The sequence below is a fragment of the Amblyomma americanum genome, chromosome 9, assembly GCF_052857255.1.
Source record: "Amblyomma americanum isolate KBUSLIRL-KWMA chromosome 9, ASM5285725v1, whole genome shotgun sequence".
Lineage (NCBI taxonomy): Eukaryota > Metazoa > Arthropoda > Arachnida > Ixodida > Ixodidae > Amblyomma > Amblyomma americanum.
In genome coordinates, this window is record NC_135505.1 from 129,903,053 (window position 1) to 129,924,362 (window position 21,310).

Genomic DNA, 21,310 nt, shown 5'->3' on the forward strand with positions numbered 1-21,310 from the left:
CCTAATTCGCACCATTGCTCCGCTTAGAATTTTTTTTTGTGCTTGGATATGTCGTAAAAAATGATGCTTAAGAAAAATTTTACTTTGCAAGAACAGCTATGGCCAAAGTGCGCAATGACACAAGGTATCTTCGTGTACATAAGGTGGGGACAACAATTAATTTCCAAACCATTTAAACCCGGATAGGCCGAGCAGAAGGCCAAGAGAAAGCTTGTACCCAGTGTATCAACTGTTAATTCTCGGTGGCACTGGGGTCCGATCCCTGCAGCGCATACCTATACGATGGGCATGGTCAAAGCAGTAGGCCACCGCTGTGGTTCAAGTAAACGTCTCAGCACTGGGCTGCACGCAACATTACTGTACAACAAACAAACGCATAATAGGTGCGCTCTGCTTCTTGAACGTTTGCTTGAGAAATCGATCGCGGGTGACAACACTGGTACTCAGTTTTTATGCCATTAGCAGTTTTAGTGGGTAATTCCGTACATCAGCCGCTGCTTTTCCGTCCGTCCGTCCGCAACGAAAAACACACATGTCTGAATGAACGCGGAAGTGCTCCGCGAAATATAGCGCTGTAAAAATGCAAGAAATAAATCATTGGGTAAGCGGCTTTTAGTAGAAGCAGTACCACCATTTCGTTTGCAAAAAAAAATAATAAAGAGATAATATTTTATGTGGCACATAAAAATCGATTACAGTCATTAAATTTGTTTGTTTAATATGTGTTTTAAAATGCTTTAAGGAAAAAAATGTGGCCTAAAATATCGGCCTGTTCACTGAATAGCCCACTTGTAACGAAATTTTAGCCCAGAAAACGCCACGCGATTTTCACTCTGCAAAACTCCAGAAAATATAGAATCCGAAAACGAAGACCTCTCTGTAATTTTTGAAATTCTTTAAACACTTTTAGTTTCTGAACCTTGATCCCCTTGCTGTGACTGAGCAGCGCTATATTGGACTAGGCGGGTATCTGGATTTACCTTCTTTACATACACACCTTTAACTCTCTTTATCATGCAAGCAAAAATACATTCAGCAAATCTTCAAGCAATCTTCACTTGACTGCTGTGCCTTACAACTGGTCTCCTACGCGGTTGACGCTTCGAACTAGCCGTATTTATGTAGGAGCCGATGCGGTGGTGTATAGTCTTGGGCGGGATCAGTGGGGTCATGACAATCAATTTAGAACATAACTTGAAGTTGCATCTCAGTCCTCACGTGCCAAACTACAAAACTTAAAAATCTCAGCTCCATCTGTGGCCCTTCTTTCTCTCTTCTTTGTCTGGAAATTGTCATAAACGCTGACGTCACAAACCAGCTCCAGCGCCTGCCGTTTCAGCTGTTACGCGTTTTGCTCAGTGTTCACTGGAACATTACGGACAGTTGGCAATTTAATGCTGCTTTGTTCAGCAAAGTATCAATCACTTTCCTTTGCTTTTTTTCTTGTGTGCAGCCTAGTATGCGATCTAAGAGTGATTCCTTGAAGTGGGAATAAACACGCAACACTCTTCAACACTGTCAGGGAAGATTCGCTGTCATGCTATTAATGACTTATTTACATACTGCCTGTGTTGTAAGATCAGTTCACTCTTCAAGAGTCAAGTGTTCAAGGTCAACCCTCCCCCTGCCCACACTTCTGTGCATCTGTCATCATTTTTCGTTCATACAGCAAGGGAGTGGAATGACCTGCCAAACGTCATCGTTGATCTGATCGACTCATCGTCATTCAGATCGTCCATAGAAGAAATGTACTGCTGAATATTCCACCCCCTCATGTAATACCCCTTCAATGGGGCCTTTGAAGTACTAATAATTAAAGAAACAAATAAATAATTAAGACTCTGACGTTACAAGGCTCGTCAGGTGGTGGTCTACGCTAATGCGCGTCGTGAAGAGAGCGGCACAGGGCTGCGTTCTTTGCTGACCACGGTCTGTACAACATTTACTAAAAAATTTAAATTATTCAGTTACCAGCGAGCCAGTCCTAGAGCCACTATCCCGGCGATGAACATGGTAGCGAAAACTGATACAGGCACGTCAGTATACGCATACACTGCGTCTGAGACCGGTAACAGAGTGCGACTGAAGGATGAAACTAAACTAAACACGGTTGGACTAGTTCACACTTACTCAGCATTTGCAAGCATGGCGCATGAGATCAAGGATGTGTGGCACACACCTGTGGGCCATTATGTGGCAGCGGTATGTGTGCATCTAGCGCACAAGAAAATATCCTCAGAATATATCAGAATATTCCAATCTTTCGTCCTCTTTGCAGCCTTAATTCACTATGTTTCGCCCATGCTGCTGTCGCCATCACTGTTCATAACAAGGGAGTAGTTACTCGTTGGTATCCACCCGAACGCAGCCATACGGCTACAAAGGAAAGCTACACAGCTTTCTCAGAAACTTCGTAGTTAAAGAAAAATTCGTCCTGGTTCGGGGTTCGAACCAGAGACCACCGCTTCATCCGAGCAGTCACTCTACCAACTTAGCTAACCGGGACGGTAAGCTTATGGTAGGGCGAGAGCGAATTGATCAATTAGTCGAAGTGGGAACCGTGTTGCTCAAATGTTTTAGGAAAATCGCCCAAAATGGAGACCTTGGGGGATTCCCCTAAAACATCTGAGCATCACTGTTCATGTAGTGCAAGAATGAGACCTTCTCTGGACGACACTCCGAACTCTCTTGAAGAAACTGCCCACTAGGGGGAAGTTTCAATTCGTACGAAATGACAGGAAAGAGACTTCACAGCAACGTGGGTCTTTTACAGCATAGCTGCTTACAACCCATTCCTGCATTTAACGGCATCCTACCTGAGCTCTTGCAAGAGCGAGAGGAGGTTGCTTTAAATACAATTTTGCAAATCACGTTTCATCAAGTTTTGTGTGTTTCACCACCTACTGCCATTTTAAAGGCTCTTGGACCCCGCCAAGCTATTTTCGAGCAGCACTCCCTCCCTTATCCCTTCCCTTACGGCGCGGTTCAGGTGTCCAACGATATATGAGACAGATACTGCGCCATTTCCTTTGCCCAAAAACCAATTATTATTAAACCGACACGGGTTGCGATAGCCTTGGCGTTTTTTCGTGCGGCGTAGCTTGTGGTGTTTGCGGCTATTGATGTGCCGATCCTGTCATGCGGGAAGTGTGCGGCATGTGGTGCGGCTGCACGAGCTAGGTAGGGCACTGCGGAGACGGCCATGCTTGCATCCAGGTAGACAATTGGACATGCCTTGAGTACAGAGCGCCGTATCTGAGAACGCAGATGGATACCTGCAAAACGAACAAAGTCCACCGGTATGGGACGTTGCAGAGCGTGGTTGCTAAGCCCAACGCTATAATTTGAACTCCATAACTTCATGATGACAAAATGTTCGCGGCCTTGCCTGCCTTTACTTTATACGTTGTCACGCATTGCCATCGATCAAAGAGAGAGAGAGAGAAGTAAGACGAGTTGGATATTAGAAACGCCACAGACGTCAGCTAATGACAGCGCTCGTCATGTACTGCTCCTATGCAGCCTCGATTTTTGCCGCTCCATGCGTCTCCGTTATAATCTAACAAGCCACCGGTACAACATAACTCGGATTGTTAATAAAAGCTCTGTCCGATGTCTGCATTTCTGCATTTCTTAATAGTGAGTGGTAGGAGCCGATCTCTTTTTCCATTGCAAAAATATGCTCATTATGTGCATAAAGCTAAATGCAGCCCTCCATTTTGCTCGCTGACGTTTTTTCATCGCTTTCGTATAATGTCGTTTACAGAATCTGTTCCAGGAACTTACTATGTCATCGACGTGTTACATCCAAATGTTATGTGAAGACCATGTGGATTGCACATGCGCATAATGTGCAGCTGCGATCCGATTCTGCTTGAAGAAGCTGTTTCGGCACCCTGCCGGAAAGGTTCGAATATGCGATCCTTTCACGTTCTCGCTCCCTTGTTTGCTATTCTCTGCATGGCACAACCTCCTGGCCCACAGCCCGGTGGTCAAAAGTAAGTAACGACTTCAACGCAGAATAATCACAAAGCGGTGGCTTATAAATTTCCTCTTGTTCAATCGAAGCTAGCAGGCATATGTTATGTGTTTCAATAAGGACTGCGGCAGTTTGCTACCAGTGAGAAGCCATAAAGTAAAACAAATGAAAAATGTATGTCAGTGCAAGCTCAGGCAGCGGGTCCCACAGGAAGAAGGTGATTGTATCTTTTTCGGCTTTCTAATGAAACATCAATGAGGTAAAAATAGTTGAACAGCTAATTTTTTAATGAACAACATCCCGAATAATCCAAAAAATAAAATCACTAGGCCTTCCTGAATTTTAACAAACTGTTGGCTTTCTTCATATCTGTGTTGTAACGAGTCCCTCAATCCCCTTCCATTATACTGAATAGCTTGAAGACAGCCTCTATTCTGACCGCCTTGATGCAATAGGAAGCATATTAGTTTTCGCACAGCTGCCACATTCAGTGTTCCATTAAGTTCTACGTGGAACGCTGTGGTATAAAATGACATTCCACCGTCCTCCAATGTGCCCGAGGGTGGTGTTCATTTAACGAACTTAAGGTTAGGCTGTATCCAACAGAATTGCCCTTGAAAGTAGAAGATTTGGTAGCCACTGGCTCTGTTCTGTTTAAGGAGAACTCCATGCGACACGTGGAGGTCGTGGAAATGAATTCCGCAGTGGGCTTGTCAAAGTTTATTTTACTTCTTACGAATTCATTTTCTTTAAGCCATAAAATGGTTGCACTAATAAGTTCGCAATAATAAAAAAGAGAAAAATAAGAGCATTCCCCTTTTCTTTTCTGGGTTTCAGGCACTGTTCGCTTTCCTCATTTCACATATCAGTTTGAAACCGCTCAAAAAGAAAGATAGATAAGCGTTTCCTACTAGACTATCTGTTGTCATAAGAGGCTGTGGGCCTCTTAAATCCAAATATATGTTTTGTCGAACGAAATCCCGGCTTACGCTCTTTGCGACCACTGCAACATCTGTGAGCGGCGCACGTGTCGAAGCAGTGCACATCGCTAATTTCGACCACCCTCGTTAAGGAAATGTGCGATTGTTCAACATTTTAGGATAAGGAATGACATTTATTATGATCGATATATTCAAAACGAATCGAATATGTTATCGAATTTTCTAAGCTTAGGAAGTTACACTTAGGCTGACGGTCCGAGAGCTTAAACTTTGAACTTATATTGTGTACGCCCTTCAGGAGACAGTGCTGGATAGAGAGGAAATTATTGCAAAAGATATAGTGCCAATCCAAACTGTTTTATTTTCACATAGTTGTTTCGCACAATCGTTCGTTTTGTATGCACAAGGAACGAAAATTCTGAAACAGATAATATTCGTTTTCGATTACGCTATCTAATTAATAGACATGTATTTGATTCGACTGTTAACAGCTCTAGTCTTATTCGATTTGGTTTTGTAAAAATGCTGTTCGCGCACCCCTAATTAGATTGCAAATAACATGCCCCAACTTTTCCTTTTTTCATCGCTCAGCCCGCCCTCTCCTTTCTTCCGTGCATTAAAGATGTCTTCCTCTTTCTGGCCTGAGTTACATTTTTATTTATATTGCCTCTAATATTCCCGGTGCCATTTTTTGCACATCCCTTTCCTTAAATATTATGAGATAAATTCAGCCCTCATTTTTTGCTCATGACATGCCCTTTGCATTACCAGGATGCCGCCGGTGAAGTTATCAAAGAAACTTCAGCAACAAATAAAACTCTGCGGCCTTAACCCGGTAAGCCTTTAGTGACTGAATTTGTCCTGGTTTGCTTTTGTTTGAAAGTGGTGAGTAAATTTAGTAACCAGAAAAAAACTATGGCTTGTTTTATGCCAGTGAGCTGTACCAAAGTTATTGCGCTTATAAGGCCACTGGAAGGGGCGGGGAGGCGTTAATGAATCATTTGTGCTGACCAATAAAAGGAAATAATTGGGGGAACACAAACCTTCCTTACAGTGCCAGAACGCCTTTCGGGAAAACTACTGTGAATTTGATCGCACGTGGTGGTTACAGCTTTGTTGAGCTGTTGCGAATGATGTCCGCTATTTTATGTGCCCTCCCACACCAAAAGTTACAAGTTTCAGAAGTTTGACAATATATTACGGCGTTTTTCTGACGTTTAATCTTTCAAGCGCTTGCTGAATCTAAAGAAAAGAAAAAATAGGACTTTTTTGCTGGCACAACTATTAACACAAAGACAACGTTACGCATGAATGGCAGTGTTTACTACTGGCACTTAAAAACTCTGATCTAACAAATAGCTGCAGGCCACGGGTGATTAGGCCAAGTTGTGGGGGAGGGTGATCTGCATAGCAGTACGTGTTAGAACTTACAGTTGTATTCGATGCGAAAGTAGGGGGAGGCCGGGGCAGGAAGGCCAATGTCCCCGAGCCAGAAAATTTGTATCTACGTTTAGAGTTGTCTATATTTTTGCTATCAGCCTCTGAGTACTGGAAGACGAGACAGACGACGACATGAAATCAGGGATATTAGGCTGGGAGTGTTGAATATGGGGTTATTGCCCTAGACAACACGGACAACAAAATAAAACGCGTCTATTGTCCGTGTTTTCTATCGAGAAAAAAAAAGCATTTACATGGCGTACATGTAATACCGGTAGCGTATTTACCACAGACACACATATGCACCTAAAATGGCGCCATATGAGTGGCAATAGGCTACAAGCTCATTTCAAAGCTTTTAACATGAACGTGACGTCACAAAACGTAGGATTTTGAAACGCGTGTCCAGAAATCTTTTATCTTTTTAAGTTTTCAATATTTGCGCTACGCCGAAGCTACGCCTCTTGGTAGTCTTTTGGCGATCTCATTTCAACATTTTCCTAGAAAACGTGAATTCTGAGTGTACGTGGCATCATAGTGAAAATGAAACGAGCAAGATCCAGCCACAACTAGCATGTGTACTGCGCGTAAGCCGAATGGATTAAAATTCTCCCGCTTCAATTTTGTTTTTGTCATAGATCTCTCGTGCTTCTGGTAATTAAGCCGGCTCTTGACTGGTTTAAAAATACATCGAATTAAGAATTCAGCGACGTGTTTCTAATCAACTACCAAACGCTCAATTCAACATCGTAGGTCATGAATTCAAATTCACTCCTACTCAATTGTCGCTTGTCATAGTTTTATTCATGACGGTTGGTTTCTACAATGCTGACTTCTAGCTAGCGCGCTGTGTACTGTGAAATGTCCTGCGCATAATAAAAAATCAAAAATTACAAAATATATCAAGGGAGAAACAACTCATTATCAACCACGGCCTTAGGCGCTGTGCAGAAAAGTAAGGCTGTACAGCTCTCCTTGAAGCCTCACGCAGCTGAGGAAATTTTGACGTAGTCTGAGTGCACCAGCAGTGGTGAGTGTACAAACTCCCCTGACCTTAAATGCTCACCGATGCATCGCTATAGTCTTAACTGATGAACAACTTTAGCCGGATAAGATCTTAGTCTAATGCAGGTTCTTAGTAAGTGCCCAAAATTCGTTATTTCTCCTTGGAATACTATCCCTCATTGCCACTCGCGCATACGCAAGCCAATGGGCGCAAAAAAAAAAAACTGCATGTCGTCGGAAAGTTCCTTGATGGAAAACATTCTCCTTTTTCAGAGGCTCGAACCGTGCGCGAAAAGTGTCCGCAGGAAATTAGTCTAATTAATGTTGGTTCCCCTACACACATTGGGCTAAAGTGAGGAAATTGATCCCGAGCTCTCTCACATAAGACTCTCCTCTATAAGCTATGCAAAACGAATGGGGCAAATGTTAGTTCTTGACAGCATGAAGGCATTCAGTTTGTGACTTTGCCACTTTGTTTACGTAATGCCTTTGTCGTTCACGTGATTATCATTCAAGGACCACGAAACATAAAATCACGTGGTAGGAGGGCTATTTTGGATGCACTTGGACACAACCGCCTTCGGGCTGCGGCAAGAGTTATAATTTGATTAAAACGCCCATTACACGCCAACAACGTCTACCGTTTTTCTCTGCCACCAAAACTACTCCTCATTTGTGAGGCTGGAAGGGGCTGCTAAAATCTCATTTGCGCGCTCTTGAAACGACAGTTGACTTAGCTGGAATTTCAACTAAGGGCATCTGGCATACGCTCACACAACCTCCACATGACTTTGCAGAGCTGTGAATATATTTTGAAAGTAGTTTCTTCGTGCATGCTAAAACACACATCTTCCTTTTTCAGTGCATGCCAATGTATCGGCCATCTGGGTGCCCCCCTGGGTGTGAGTGCGTGGTGAGCCCTTTCGGCCAAAGGGTTCATTTCTGCGCTGTTTACGAAAAGCCGCTACCCAAAGATGCCTTCAGTGCCAGCGCTCATACGTTATATGACCGCAAGCGCCCATGGACTCGTAGACCAACATCGCAGTAGAGCTCAGTTAAGAAATAAACTTGTTCTGGGGTGTGGTTCCTGCCCTTTCAGAAAGCAGCACTGAATCGCTCGTCCGTGGGTTCAGCGGCGTCCCTCGCCGTGGTCCTCAGCGTAATCGGCAGTGAACAAGCGCAGCGCAGGAAGGTGAAAGCACTTTAGAAACGAAGAGAGCGCCACGAGAAAAGCACATGAACCAGGGTACGCCGGGCGCCTGAAGATGGGCTCCGCGGCGGGGGACCGCAAAGAGATGGCGCCAGAGTAGCGCACGCCACAGTCGAAGACGGCCCTCGCGGCGGGAGACCGCCAAGAGATGGCGCCACAGTCCGTCCGCCCGCCCGGGGCGAGAGTCAGCAGCGGTGTATAGCTCTGCGCCCTGCCGAAGCCGAAACCCAGAGCAGCCTCCGTTCGGTACTGCGTGTACTCAATGCACTTCTCTACGGTTCGAGTACCACAGCAGCTGGCCTAAAAAAACGCATTACCAAGAAGAGTAATCATCGTCATTTTTTTTACTCCTTTCGCATGCGTGAAAAAAATGAAGATATAGCAGTCGAGTATAGTTCATTCAGCCATTTCATACTATAAAACAAGAAAGTTTGTGAATCAGAAGCCTATTAGGCGTTTTCCTGAGTGTTTGAATTACTCCGTGCTGAGGACACATCACAGTTATTTCATCCGGCTAACCGGAGAACGGCGTGAGTAGGCGAAGTGGAATGGACGGATGAGGGATATATTATTGGTAGACACGACAGCACGGGAACGGAGGATTATCGCAACTGGGAGAACGCAATAGCAGAGTCCATTTATGAAAAAAAACTCGCATTAAAGTACTTTTAAATGTAGATTTTTTGTGCAAGTGGTCATTAGCAGCATCTACCAGCAAGTGTCCAGTAAAAGTAGCGATGCTAACAGCCAATGGTTGTGCTCGTGCATGAGCAGCAGAATTGTACTGGCAAGTGTGTTCTCTACTAAATAAAAAAAGCCACCGTCACAAAATGCGAGCAAGCCAAACCGCTTTCCGGTCTTTGATCTCGACATCGATTTTTTTAAGGATAGCATTTCTCAAAGGCTGGTCGCATTTGCGATTTTTCTTGCGTAGCGACAGCACATGCACTTTGCTACTTTGCTCTAAGTGCTAGGCGACAGCTCACCTGACGAACCGTTCGCTACTATTTCCACCGAGCACAATAGATCATTTTGTTGCGGTCTGTCACTAGCCTCTCCGGTTTCGTTTTCGCTTAGCTGCCTTTTTTTTAATATGCAGCGCTGAGCCGCATTTTGCGCTTACTATTGAACTGTCAGGGGCGCTAGCCGTTGCCACTGCCCGTCAGAAACTCAAAACAATCTGTCTGCATCCGAATTTCTGCAGAGAGTAGCAGTTCGCAATCCCGAAGTCTGCAGTTTGGAACAGCGTCACTACTATTCCTGGTTACCGCAACAATCTGAGAGGCATCGCCCTTTTCAGCTAACTTGGCGCTTCAACGTTGCTATCCGGTGAATCTCCGTGACGCTCTTTCCCGGAAAGCTGCCTTTCGGTGAGATGGCATACAAACTCACTACACTCTTTGCGGCTAACTTCTCTCTCATTTGACGTAAGCGGCATCTGGTTCAGGGCTAGAACCGGCCTTCTCACTTCCCTTCTTATCACTCGCACTTTGCTACTGTTGCAAATGGGTTGCAAGCCCCAAGGGTAGCGTTGGCCTGGCGGCCTGGGGCAAAGCTGGAAACATCCGAAGGTCCCGGCAAAGGATGAGTCGACTGGCAACAGAACAACTTGTTTATTCTGGCATCTCAAAAGAGCAGCCGGTCAGGGCGACCACGTTACTCGAAGGACGAAATCAGTCTCTTCGTTGGCGTCCGGGGCAGCTCCCTTTATACCCACGGAGTCGAGGGCAAGAAGGAACGGCTTGGGAAGGGGCGTCCGATGCGGCGACGCTTGAACATGTTCAGACGTGACGTGCGCGCCCGCCGGGCCGGCGCCGGTCAGACCTCCTCGCCTCCCAGTTGGGGAGCTCCTCTCCCCGGCTGCCGCGCTTTGACAAGCGTGGGCACCAACATGCACACACACACACACGCACGCACGACGACACGTGGCACTGAAACCTGCCTGGACGCGCTTGGCGGGAGGCGTTGCGGCAGCGATGAACGGGCCCAAAATGACCGCCACTTTGAACGAAGCCGCGGCGTCCGTTGCATCCGCGCCGGCTATACCGCGCGTCGTAGGCGAGACGTAACACTACCTAACTATCACTGGTGTCTTTGTTAAGATTGGCGGTGCTGCAACCCTTTTTCCTCGCCTCTAAATCAACAGATGCTACCCCTGCAGCTGCCGAACTGGCATTACTTTTTGTTCTTAAACCTGCACTGAAGGTGACCTCCTGAGCAACTTGCTGACCGAGCGGGGTTCCTAGGCTGGTCGCCGATTCCGCTTCTAAACGTATGCCAAGGAAGCACAAGAGAGCGCTTTTTCCTTTCTCGCATTTGTCGGCATCCTCGTCGGACAGGCACGACAATACGTCGCCGACATGGCCAGGTAGGATGGCCGCCGACATCATTGACCAGTAGCCGTGCTCTAGCTCCTTTTCTGCGCAAATCTGCTCGCTTCGAAAACGTCTCAAACGATTTAGGAAGTTACCATTTGAGAAGTGAGAAGAAATCATTTGAGAAACTAAACCTTGCACATCAGCTCCTGCTGCTCTCGTTCCCATAGTTCCTCTAGCTCAGCCCGTCTCTTACTACACTCCTCCTGCCATTTCCTTTCTTGCTCCTCGTAAAGAATACGTAATTCTTGCTCAGCTTTTCGTGTTAAAAACCGCCTCCTACGTCTCGTCTGCCTCCTCGATGGTCACCTCCTCTGCCTACACAACATCCAAAATCGCTTCTCTTCTTTTAGAGAGGCCTATTGATATTCTCAGTTCTTCCAAAATATTATGGAGATCCTCTACCTGAACTCATCTATCGCTGATCACATCTTGTGCCGCTAATCCCTGCTAACCACAAGCCTCAGCTTGAAGCGTACAAAACACAAAACTTCCAAAATTTCATTTCTCAGGTAACCCAAAATCCACACCGAACATCTGCTTGTGCACATCTGCTTGTGCGGTCTGGCGAAATGAGCGGCAAACACCGGGCACTCCCCTTGTTGAGGTATGGCTGACGCCGTCTGTCTCGTAACTGCCGGGGTCCGTTAAAGCCGGTGACCTGACGTGTCCATCTCTCGGTCTGTAAAAGCATATCTGGTGACGTATGTCGCGTTGCTGCTAGGGTCCGTTGGAGCCCGTGACCTGACGCGGACATCCCGTAGCTGCCATCCTTATTGTTGGGAGTGCTCTTCTATCCCACTGCTGCCACCAGATGTTGCGACTAGGGCAGCGTGGTCTGGCCGGCGAAGGGACGACGAAGAACCGAGACTTGCTTACGAGCAAGACAGTGAAAACTTTATACAAAGATTTACATTATGCACAAGTAAACAGCAGCTAAGAGTGCCTCTCACTAAAGGGAACGTCTTAGCCGACAGAAGTCTCAGTGAGAGGGAGCTTCTCCGCCGTACTCGATGCCCAGTTTTATAGTTTTTCTTCCCTGAAATCTCTAGATGGAAGCAGGACCTGCCGAAGAAGGCCTGTCTTCAAAAGTTCACTTTGACACTCATCACAAACTCTCTCATTACGGAACACGCCCCGTCACGTGTTGAGCTTGAGGGTGTGGAGGATGCCATCTCTGCCGGGCAGACACCGGAAGGTCTGCGAGTGGCGTTACCACGGTGAGGTGGTCGCACTTATTCCTCATCACTGCGAGGCCAAGGATGTGTGTAAGGCCACGCTGGGTAGGGCAACCGCTCGTAAGAAACTTCCTTGACGACGGAATCCGTAGTCAATCATGGTGACCGGTCCCACCTGACCCCCGGGGCTTCTCTTCAAGGGTCATTACGGCTGATGGCCTTAGAAACTAACTTTGTCATGTAGATGAGGATGCACTGGCAGAGCTGCGCTGGCTACTTTCAGCGGAGGCTTGCTGCCACCGCTGCCGTGGCTACGCCACACGAGAGTGCGTTTTTAATTAACAGCCCTGCGTGCGTGCGTGCGTGCGTGCGTGGTGAAACTTGCATCATTTTGGGCTTCGGACATGCTTGCCCATACCGAAGACGCAGTCGACAATAGCCTGGTGACATATGCACAGAATCCTCATATTTTTGTGTAATATTTGGAATATCTGCCACATAAAAAGCACTATACACCATTTCGCGCAACTTTTGTCAAAGTTTGATTGAAAGGGGTTGTCCATGGTAAGAACGCCGCGAAAGTTTGAGCTAAGCAGTTTATAAACCTGATCCCAAGCCAAATTGCTATCAAACACTCTTGAAGTACGGCAAAAGCCTAACTCGAGTTAGCGAGACCAGTGGCCATATATATGAAACCCAGGCGACGAATCAAAACTATTATTCTTTTGGCTTAATAATGCGAAAGCTTTACTAGGCTATGTCAGCACCGGAAGTGTCCACAAAAACAACGACGGGAAATGTGGACGAAAAATGCGTCCGATGAAGGTGGCACCTGATATGACGTCATCAGCTGGTGGCATCAACAGTCATGGCCGAATGTGTGTGATTGTATAAAAATGGCGTATCAATATTCATCGGTGATTAACATAAGTCATTGACTATTCGCCCTAATCAGCAGCCATAAGTAATTACCATATATAGTTACGCTAATTAACGATACAGATTTGTGAAACTAATAAATGAGAATGATTATCGGTGATAATTAGTGAGGGTGATTAGTTTGGCTAAATAATGCGGTCAGTTAGTGAGACCATGTGATGTCATAAGAGTGCGACGTCATCCATACGTCTGATGACGTCACGCCTACAACCAATTACAGTACAGCAACAAAAAGTACACATTGTCGAGTGGTAGCACCGGAGATCGAAGAGTGGCGGTCAGATCTTAACTGAGTGGGCGAGTAGGTGTAGAAAGGCGTCGACTAGGAGCCACCAACGTCGCGGCAAACGCTAATGCTTTCGCATTTCTCCAATGCAGCGTCTGCGGTGATCTCTAAGATTTAATGAAGCTGATACGCAAAAGCATGATTCCAAAGTATTTTCTGTGATAGTGCCGTTGTGTTAACAAAATAAACCCACATGCACTCCATTCGAAGTCAAAATCAGGACTGTTACTTTTCTCAATGGACAATGTTCACTAATGGTAACTGAACGAAACATGTTCGACATTGCGCATCTAATGTTGTAGCTTAAAACAATGCAATGTAACATTCTCTTGTTCATCTAGAATTGCCAATACTAAAGGTCAATCATGTAAGTTGTAACTAAAGGAAAGCCGACAGCGATAGTTTTTTTTTTAATCTGAAAGATGATGGTGGTGGCGGTGGTTTTATTAAAAATTATAGTAAAAAGGAAGGAAAAGATTTTTGCTAGCCCCGGCATCTGCCGTCGATACTGAAGCACCTGAGCTGGGTCAGCGGAAATAAAGGATAGCAGGCAGAATGGAGAAATGAAATGAAAGAGGTGACGGGGACAGGAAGAGAGGATAGGGGGAGAAGTAATATGTACAAACTATTTACACAATAAGAAATGTGTCGACGTGCGCGTGATTAGTTAATTCTAGATGAATTAAATCACACACGCACACAGCAATGTGTTGGTTACAACTGGAGTGGGGCGTCATGTTATTAATCGTTCAAGGTAGAACTCGCGGAGCGTTCGGTCACAGACGAGACGTCAAGCCCGTGTGTTCGAGGAATGCACATAGGCTCACCAAAGTTCGCTCACGAGTGCGCGCACTGCCCTGCGGCCACAATAGCGTCTTGATGGAGTCTGGTAGTATGCCCTGCGCCCTATAGGCCGCGAGCATATCGCGACGAGCATCGGCGAACGCGGCACAGTGAAGGAGCAGGTGTTCTAGTGTTTCCACTGCACCGCATCAGTCACACACATCACTCGTCGCGATTCCGTGACGCATCCGTCGTTCCCCGGGCCACACGCAGCCTATGCGCGCGCGGAGGATCATTGCACGTTGTGACCGTGTAAGTGCGCGACAGCCGGCGACACTGTCGATGCGCTCAGCTCCCGCGATGCGTGGGTCGGGGTGCTGCCTTCGGAGATGGTCGTGGATGGCCGCACGCACGTCCTCCAGCGCAAGGGGCAGATCGCTGGCAGGTAGTTGGTGTGCAGCGGTCGCGAGGTCGTCAGCTTCTTCGTTGCCTGCGATGCCGCAGTGACCGGGCACCCACTGTGCACGCACGGCACATCCTCTCTGCGCGAGGCGCTCGATGCACGAGCGAATTTCCCGCACTAGTTGGGTACCGCAGCCGTTAGATTGCACGCGGCTGAGGGCAGCGCGGGAGTCGCACAGCAGAGCACTCCTGGGCGGCGGAGGGCCGAGGGTGAGCAGCAGGTCCAGCCCGAGCCGGATCCCCATCAACTCCGCCGTGGTGGAGGAGCCCAGGAAGGCTGCGTGTTGCTGGCTGTGCAGTCGCAGGGCGGGGATGGTGGCCGCCGCAGCAAGGGAGCAGCTGTCGCGGGGCACTGAGCCGTCGGTGTACTCGATGAGATGGTCCTGGAGCTCCACGTGTATGACGGCTCTGGCCAGCTGCTGCACAGCCCAGAGGGGTGTGCTCCGCTTTCCCGCAATGCCGACGATCTCTCGCTGTACCTCCGAGGCAGCAGGCCAGGGCGCGCAGGAGCCATAGGGGGGTGGGCCTTGTGTCAATTGCTCATACTCGAGCAGCGCCGCGCCCATTCGTGAGCGCGGGTGCGAGCGCATACGCTGCAGCAGCGAGCCGCCGTCCGGTGCGCGGTGAAGCCGGTCGATAGGTGGATATTTCGAATTTTTTCGAAATAAGATGATTTCAACGCCTCAGTAAAAAACATTAGGCCCGTCTAGAAGTACGAATTCTCTCTGAGGATAGTCAGAAAGACCGATTAATACTGAGCAAAAATTTCAGCTACAGGTTCTTACGCCTTCCTGTCCCATTATTGTCATAAAAACTCCGCTTCTTCGAATGCATTCCTTAAAGCAATGCGATTTTTTGCTGGGAAATTCTGAGAACTAAAACATGCTTTTGCACTGCTGCCAAAAAAAAATTCCGTATAATTACTTAAAAATTATTTAGGTCTCACAGAATTTTTTTTTCCGGGCACATGCAAACTGGCGATTTTCCGAAATCGCAAAGGGACGTTTTACGCCTTTTTTGATATAAGATTTCATTTTTTTGAAGAAAACTACAGTACTTCGTGCAAAAATAAGTTCAATTCCTGTGTGTCGATGTATTTACCCATCATCTATGAAAATTTCATCGAAAGCAACAAAAGAATTATGGGACCTCGGTTGCCGTTCTTATCTGACACACCTACATGCTGCCCCCGATTTGTAGTATATCAGCTCAAGCTTTTAAAAGGTCCTATATATACGATGATTAAAAAAATACAAGGAAAATGTTCTCAGCGACAATAAGCCACGAATCTCTGAGGCTTGCAAAGGAAGGTTGCGCACCGCACCAGTAGCCGCCAGAAATCACGGAGTCTCCGTTTACGTCACGTTTCACGTCACTCCGTTCTGTGTCGTCATAAGAGTTCTCGAGTTTGAATCGGAGCGGCGGGAAAAAAATTTTCAACCTCGAATCAAAATTTCTTTGAAATAAATGCATCTTTCGCTCCCGGACAAGCGTCAACAAAGCCATGAAATGCCGAACTATCAGATATTGCTAACAAAAAAATTTTGATAGGGTTCTCCTCGGTGTCCCTTTAACGCGTTACCGTCGATTACTCCCCAGCCACTTTTTAAGTCGACTTCTGACGTTTCGCGTCTCAGCGTATGGCGTAATTACGTTAATTAAGGTAATCAAAATCGCTTGCCATGGTAACCGAGGTCGTTACATAATGGCGTAAAATAAAAAATTACAGGATTGCATTTAGGTCAGCATTTGGTGTAATTAAATTGTTTTAGTTGGTCACTTCCTGGTTTATATCATTATATATACGTGGCTTAAGTAGTTTTGCATAATAAGTTTCTTTCTGACCCAAGAATCTTTTGATTCGGCCGAAGGAAGAATGAAAAAGGAAAGTGTACGGGCCTGCCCACTGGCTCAAGCATTCGTTGCCACGCGCAGACAGTAAGACAGAAGGGAAACGCAACCGTGTCATCTGTAACTATGACGGCGGTCTAGCAACAACAGATACACCTGGTGACAAAAGAGCCCTCATTACATTGGTGAGAGCTGCCAGATCGCAGCAGAATCCCGATTGCCACTACTGATAGGAAAAAAGAAAAGGAAAGAGCACGGGCCTGCCCACTGGCTCAAGCCGAGCGAGGCACGCTGCCGCGTGCGGAGAGCATATATAGAAAGAAAAGCCGCTCGCTAATAGGCCCAGGGCCGTTCTCGGAGGCAGCGCAGTACCGGGCCGACTCGTGCCAGAGTGCTACAAAGGCAAGCCCTCCGCCATATTCTAAAAATAAATTGAATAAGTTTGGGCCAAGGACCTGTACCAGATATTAAAGCAAGTGTCAGAGCCACTGCCACATCAACCACATCGAATCCCAATCTTCTGTTTTTAATACGAAGAATGAGAAGGAAAGAGCACAGGCCTACACACTGGCTCACGCTGAGCAACAATGGACCATTTCGGAAAGTTGCGCGCGCCCCCTACGCGACCGCCGCAAAGCAGGCTGGGAATTGTGAGCGAGGTTGCCGGGCAGGATCCGCCGGAGCAGTGGTACGCTATGGACGCCGCGCAACAGCAGGTAAAAAAAAAAACGTTTTTTTGGAGTGCTAGTAATACTTTTGTTGCATATTTGCGCCGCACAAGTTATCTTTACATTGCCGTACAACTTTTCTGTGGTTATGCAGCCGACGCTACGAGCGCGAAGCGAGTATTTTCGCAAGTGAGCGCACGAGAAGCGCACACATGTGCCAGTGTCGCGCGCTCGCTGCTTGCGTTGCATAGCAACAGCGTTGTCAGCGTTTTATATATCTATGCTGCAGAAGGCACGAGCGCGATCTTACGGCTAGCAGGCGTGTTTTGCTGGTGAGCACGCGCTAACAGTGCATTTATTTACTGGTCGCCCGTCGCGAACATTCCAAGTTTGTGCGGCTGTCCCGGCGGCAGGCGTAGTACGTAGCGTACAGTACATTCATGTTTGTTGCAACAGTGCGACACCCTCTTGCGAGAATGTATGCGCTGTATTTTAGCAAAATACGTCGTTATCGAGCACTGCCCATTCAGTCTTTTGGTTACAGCGTGCTATTTAATCTATGTTTATTCTACGGACGACTCTGAAACAAGTATATGGTCGAAAGAAACGGACAGAGCATACGTTAATAACGTACACCTTGCAAGAAGTAAGTAGTTGAGTTGGCGCTTAGCTTGTGCCAGCGCATTTTCTTGTCTGTAGTGTTGTTTGAATAGCGCGCAGCAAGTACGAAGCAGAACCAAGCTCTTGCATTAGCACTGTTACATTCTGTGTAGCTGAGCATAGCATCTCGATACAGATAGCAGTTGCTGTTTGTGCCATATTCAACGAGTTTGACAGCTCATACCATCTCGGTCGCGGTCTCCATGTCTTACTACCATGGAGTGCAGATAGACGCAGCCAAAATATGAACGTGCCTCGGTGGCTACAAGTAACGCGAACGCGGTCGAAAAAAACAAACTGGGGCGGATGTTTTGACTAACCTGAAAAACATGGACGCGCCAGTACTTTGCACTAGGGCGCCTCAGAGTTTAGCTAGATGTTTACCGAGCCCGTCCATGTGCAACATTCTTCACGGCCGCGCGTAGTAAACGAAACGGGTTCAGCGTTGCTTTTCAAGCATGCTTGCCACAATTAAACAAAACACAATGTATAAATACTCTTTTATTTCAAGATCGCATTGGTGGTCCCATGATCAGCTGTGTATGCTTGCATGCTCTGTTTATATGTGGAGTGCCAAGGAAAACATTTTGACACTTGCTTATACCCATGGTGCAGGTACCACTACGAACCATTCGTAATGCAATCCCTCTTCAAGAAAGGTTACCGAAAGGACCATGGACAAAGCAGTTAAAAGACGTGCCGGATGGGTTCTCGGAGCAAGAAATCTTGGCACATCAGAATGCACATGGTGCTCAGAAACATACTGTAAGCGGATACAGGATGTTTAAATCAGAGAAGGTTCAAAATGTTCTTATTTGCAAGGCTGACAGGTCCACTTTTGTTAAAGCAACCGTGGAGGCATCGTTCTCTTTGGCAAAATCGTATAACACCGCTGCTGTGCTCTCGTCAAATGGAACTGTGGTTGAAGGAACCTGCAACTGCCGGGCTGGAGCTGCAGGTGTTTGTAAACATGTAGTTGCATTATTATGGTTTTTACTAGACCTGAAGCGCTCTGGGGCAGCCTACGTGCGAGACACGCAGTCGTGTACAGACAAACCCAGAGCATGGGGTACTGGGGCTAAGAAGGTCAACGTGCACACACGTGAGTTCTCACAACTACGTTTTGTGAAACATATGCCAATGAAAGCTGGTAGGCATCTGACTCAAGAAACCACAGTTTCTCTGAGAGTGACAGAAGACCATATTAAGAGAATGCATCAGACACAGAAAAATATTCCAAACGCCATGCTATGCAAGACGCTGGAGGACAACCACTTTCTGCCCGTACCAGTGAAAAGAACACTTCACGAGGAGGCTCTTAGCCAGATGCCAATCAGGTTACCAGTGCAATCCCTGTGGGCTGAGCATGTGCCAGCTGGGTACAAGTTCGGCTCCTGTGAGCTTACTTTAGAAGACTCATGGGCCCTTGAGCAAGCGACTAGGATGCAAAGCGGCTCTACAACATGGAACTTCGAGAGATCCAAGCGCCTGACTGCTTCACACTTCGGAGATGTGGTGTCACGGCAGAAGCCAGCTGACGAGAAGTATTTCAAGAGGCTGTTCGGGTCTAGCCAGATGCAGACCAAATACATGGCTGATGGTTTAAGGAATGAAGATGCAGCCGTGCAACGTTACATAGGGAAGAGAACAGTGCCAGTTAGGAGTTACTATTGTGGGTTGTGTGTCAATCCTGGTGTCCCTGTTCTTGGTGCAACGCCTGACCGTGTTGTAGAGGAGGGAGGAGATTTTGGTCTCCTTGAAGTTAAGACCCTCTCAGCTGCCAAGGAACGGGGTGATGAATTAGAAAATGCTGTGAATACGGCATCCTACCTGAAGAATGGAGTTCTTAAACCAACGCACAAGTACTTTTACCAGGTCCAGGGGCAAATGGCTTTGACTGGACTCTCCTGGTGTGATTTTGTGGTTGATAATGGCACAGACTGCACTTTTCAGAGGATCACTTTTGACAGCTCGCTTTGGATTTCCAAAATGCTGCCATGTCTTCTGGAATGTTACAAGAACTACCAAGAGCACTGCGCTTGTGTGTGAATTTCAATATATTGTGCTCCTGCCCGCAGTACAGTCCACAGAGGGTATGCCTTAGCCATGAACTTGACCAACTGGACGACCAACCGCTATCCGAAAAAAGAATTCGACAACATCGAAAGGACCTACCGTCGCAGAAGAAGGCCGTGCAAGCGCTTTTGCGCTTCTTGCAATCTACCGGCCTGTGTGAAAGACTAACTGGAACGCCTTGTGTGTGTGTGTGTTTCCATGTGTGCACATTCCTTTTTTTCTTTTTTTTCGTTTTTCTCTCTGTCATCTTTCTAACCCCTATCCCCCATCCCCAGTGTAGGGCAGCAAACCGGAGACTCACATCTGGTTAACCTCCCTACCTTTCCTTTTCATTCTCTCTCTCTCTCTCTCAATGACTTATTTCAGTTACATTGCTCTGCAGGACAAAGATGCTTGGACTCATGTACTTGCTTGGATGCTTTGGCATGTGTTCATACTTACATATATTTGGTTTTTAAATATCTTGTATGGCATTAGTCTCTATGAAGAAATGAAGAAAGTGTTTTTCTGTGTAATATCATTATGACCATGTGCATGTGTTGCCACTACCTATTTAAATGTGTGTGCAACTAGCAACTAATCGGTGTGTGAAAAAGTAAATGTCAAGCACCACACGTCATGCTGCCCTGTCATTGAACACATACATAATGCACTCTTAGTCCAGGAACCTGGGCAGCTACATACTTCAACATTTACTATACTTAATGATGATAGTGACCTCACATTGGTCTCTGTAAGGAAACCACATTGAAAGTTGCAAGCAAAATCTTTGCAAATTGACAAGTGTGTTCTCCGTAGTGAAGGTACTCTTTCACTCAATACGACTTGTAACATACGTGGAGTGAACCAACGAAGGCTTATGCTTTACAGTAAATCAATGTTTAGTCATAGAGAGCGCCCAAAGTGCACATTTAGCATACTTTGAACTGAGGGGTTAATGCACAAGTTCCGAGCAGCACTGGCTCGCACTGCTTTTGACGACCAAGCTCAAACCTGCCGCATCTAGAGTACTGCAGCTGATATTGAGTGCGATAGCATTGATTCATATAAGTTTCGTTCTCAAGGGTTCCATGCAGGACATTACATAAGAGTTGGTAATAAAGCCTCTCAAATTTCAATGGCATGAAATACTCGCATACATATACAAATTTTTTACATATACAGTACACACATATACAAATATACAATACACATACATATCACAATTTTTTCAAAAATAGGAGCACGTCACTAACACATGTAAAAATAACAAAGTGAAATTCACTTTACAGATTTCATTCCAAAAAGTTAGGAAAGACAATCTGTGGTAGAAAAGACAATGGCTACAAACATCAACTTTCCATATTGTCTGTGTAGTTCAGCAATGAGACTGGTGATTTGGTGTCAAGTCATGACTCGGATATAGTACTGCCACATTCTATGCTCAAATCATTTGTACAACACTGTCACAGAAATAA

General features: G+C 46.4%; 1 protein-coding gene across 1 annotated transcript; it reads left to right on the forward strand.

Annotated features, from left to right (window-relative positions):
• The first annotated feature begins 17,106 nt into the window (after positions 1 to 17,106).
• Positions 17,107 to 20,431, forward strand: LOC144104352 (uncharacterized). The gene is made up of 2 exons (XM_077637299.1): positions 17,107 to 17,165; positions 18,393 to 20,431. Exons 1-2 carry the CDS (start codon positions 17,145 to 17,147, stop codon positions 19,824 to 19,826), a joined length of 1,455 nt encoding a protein of 484 aa, XP_077493425.1. The 5' UTR covers positions 17,107 to 17,144; the 3' UTR covers positions 19,827 to 20,431.
• Positions 20,432 to 21,310: the final 879 nt, after the last annotated feature.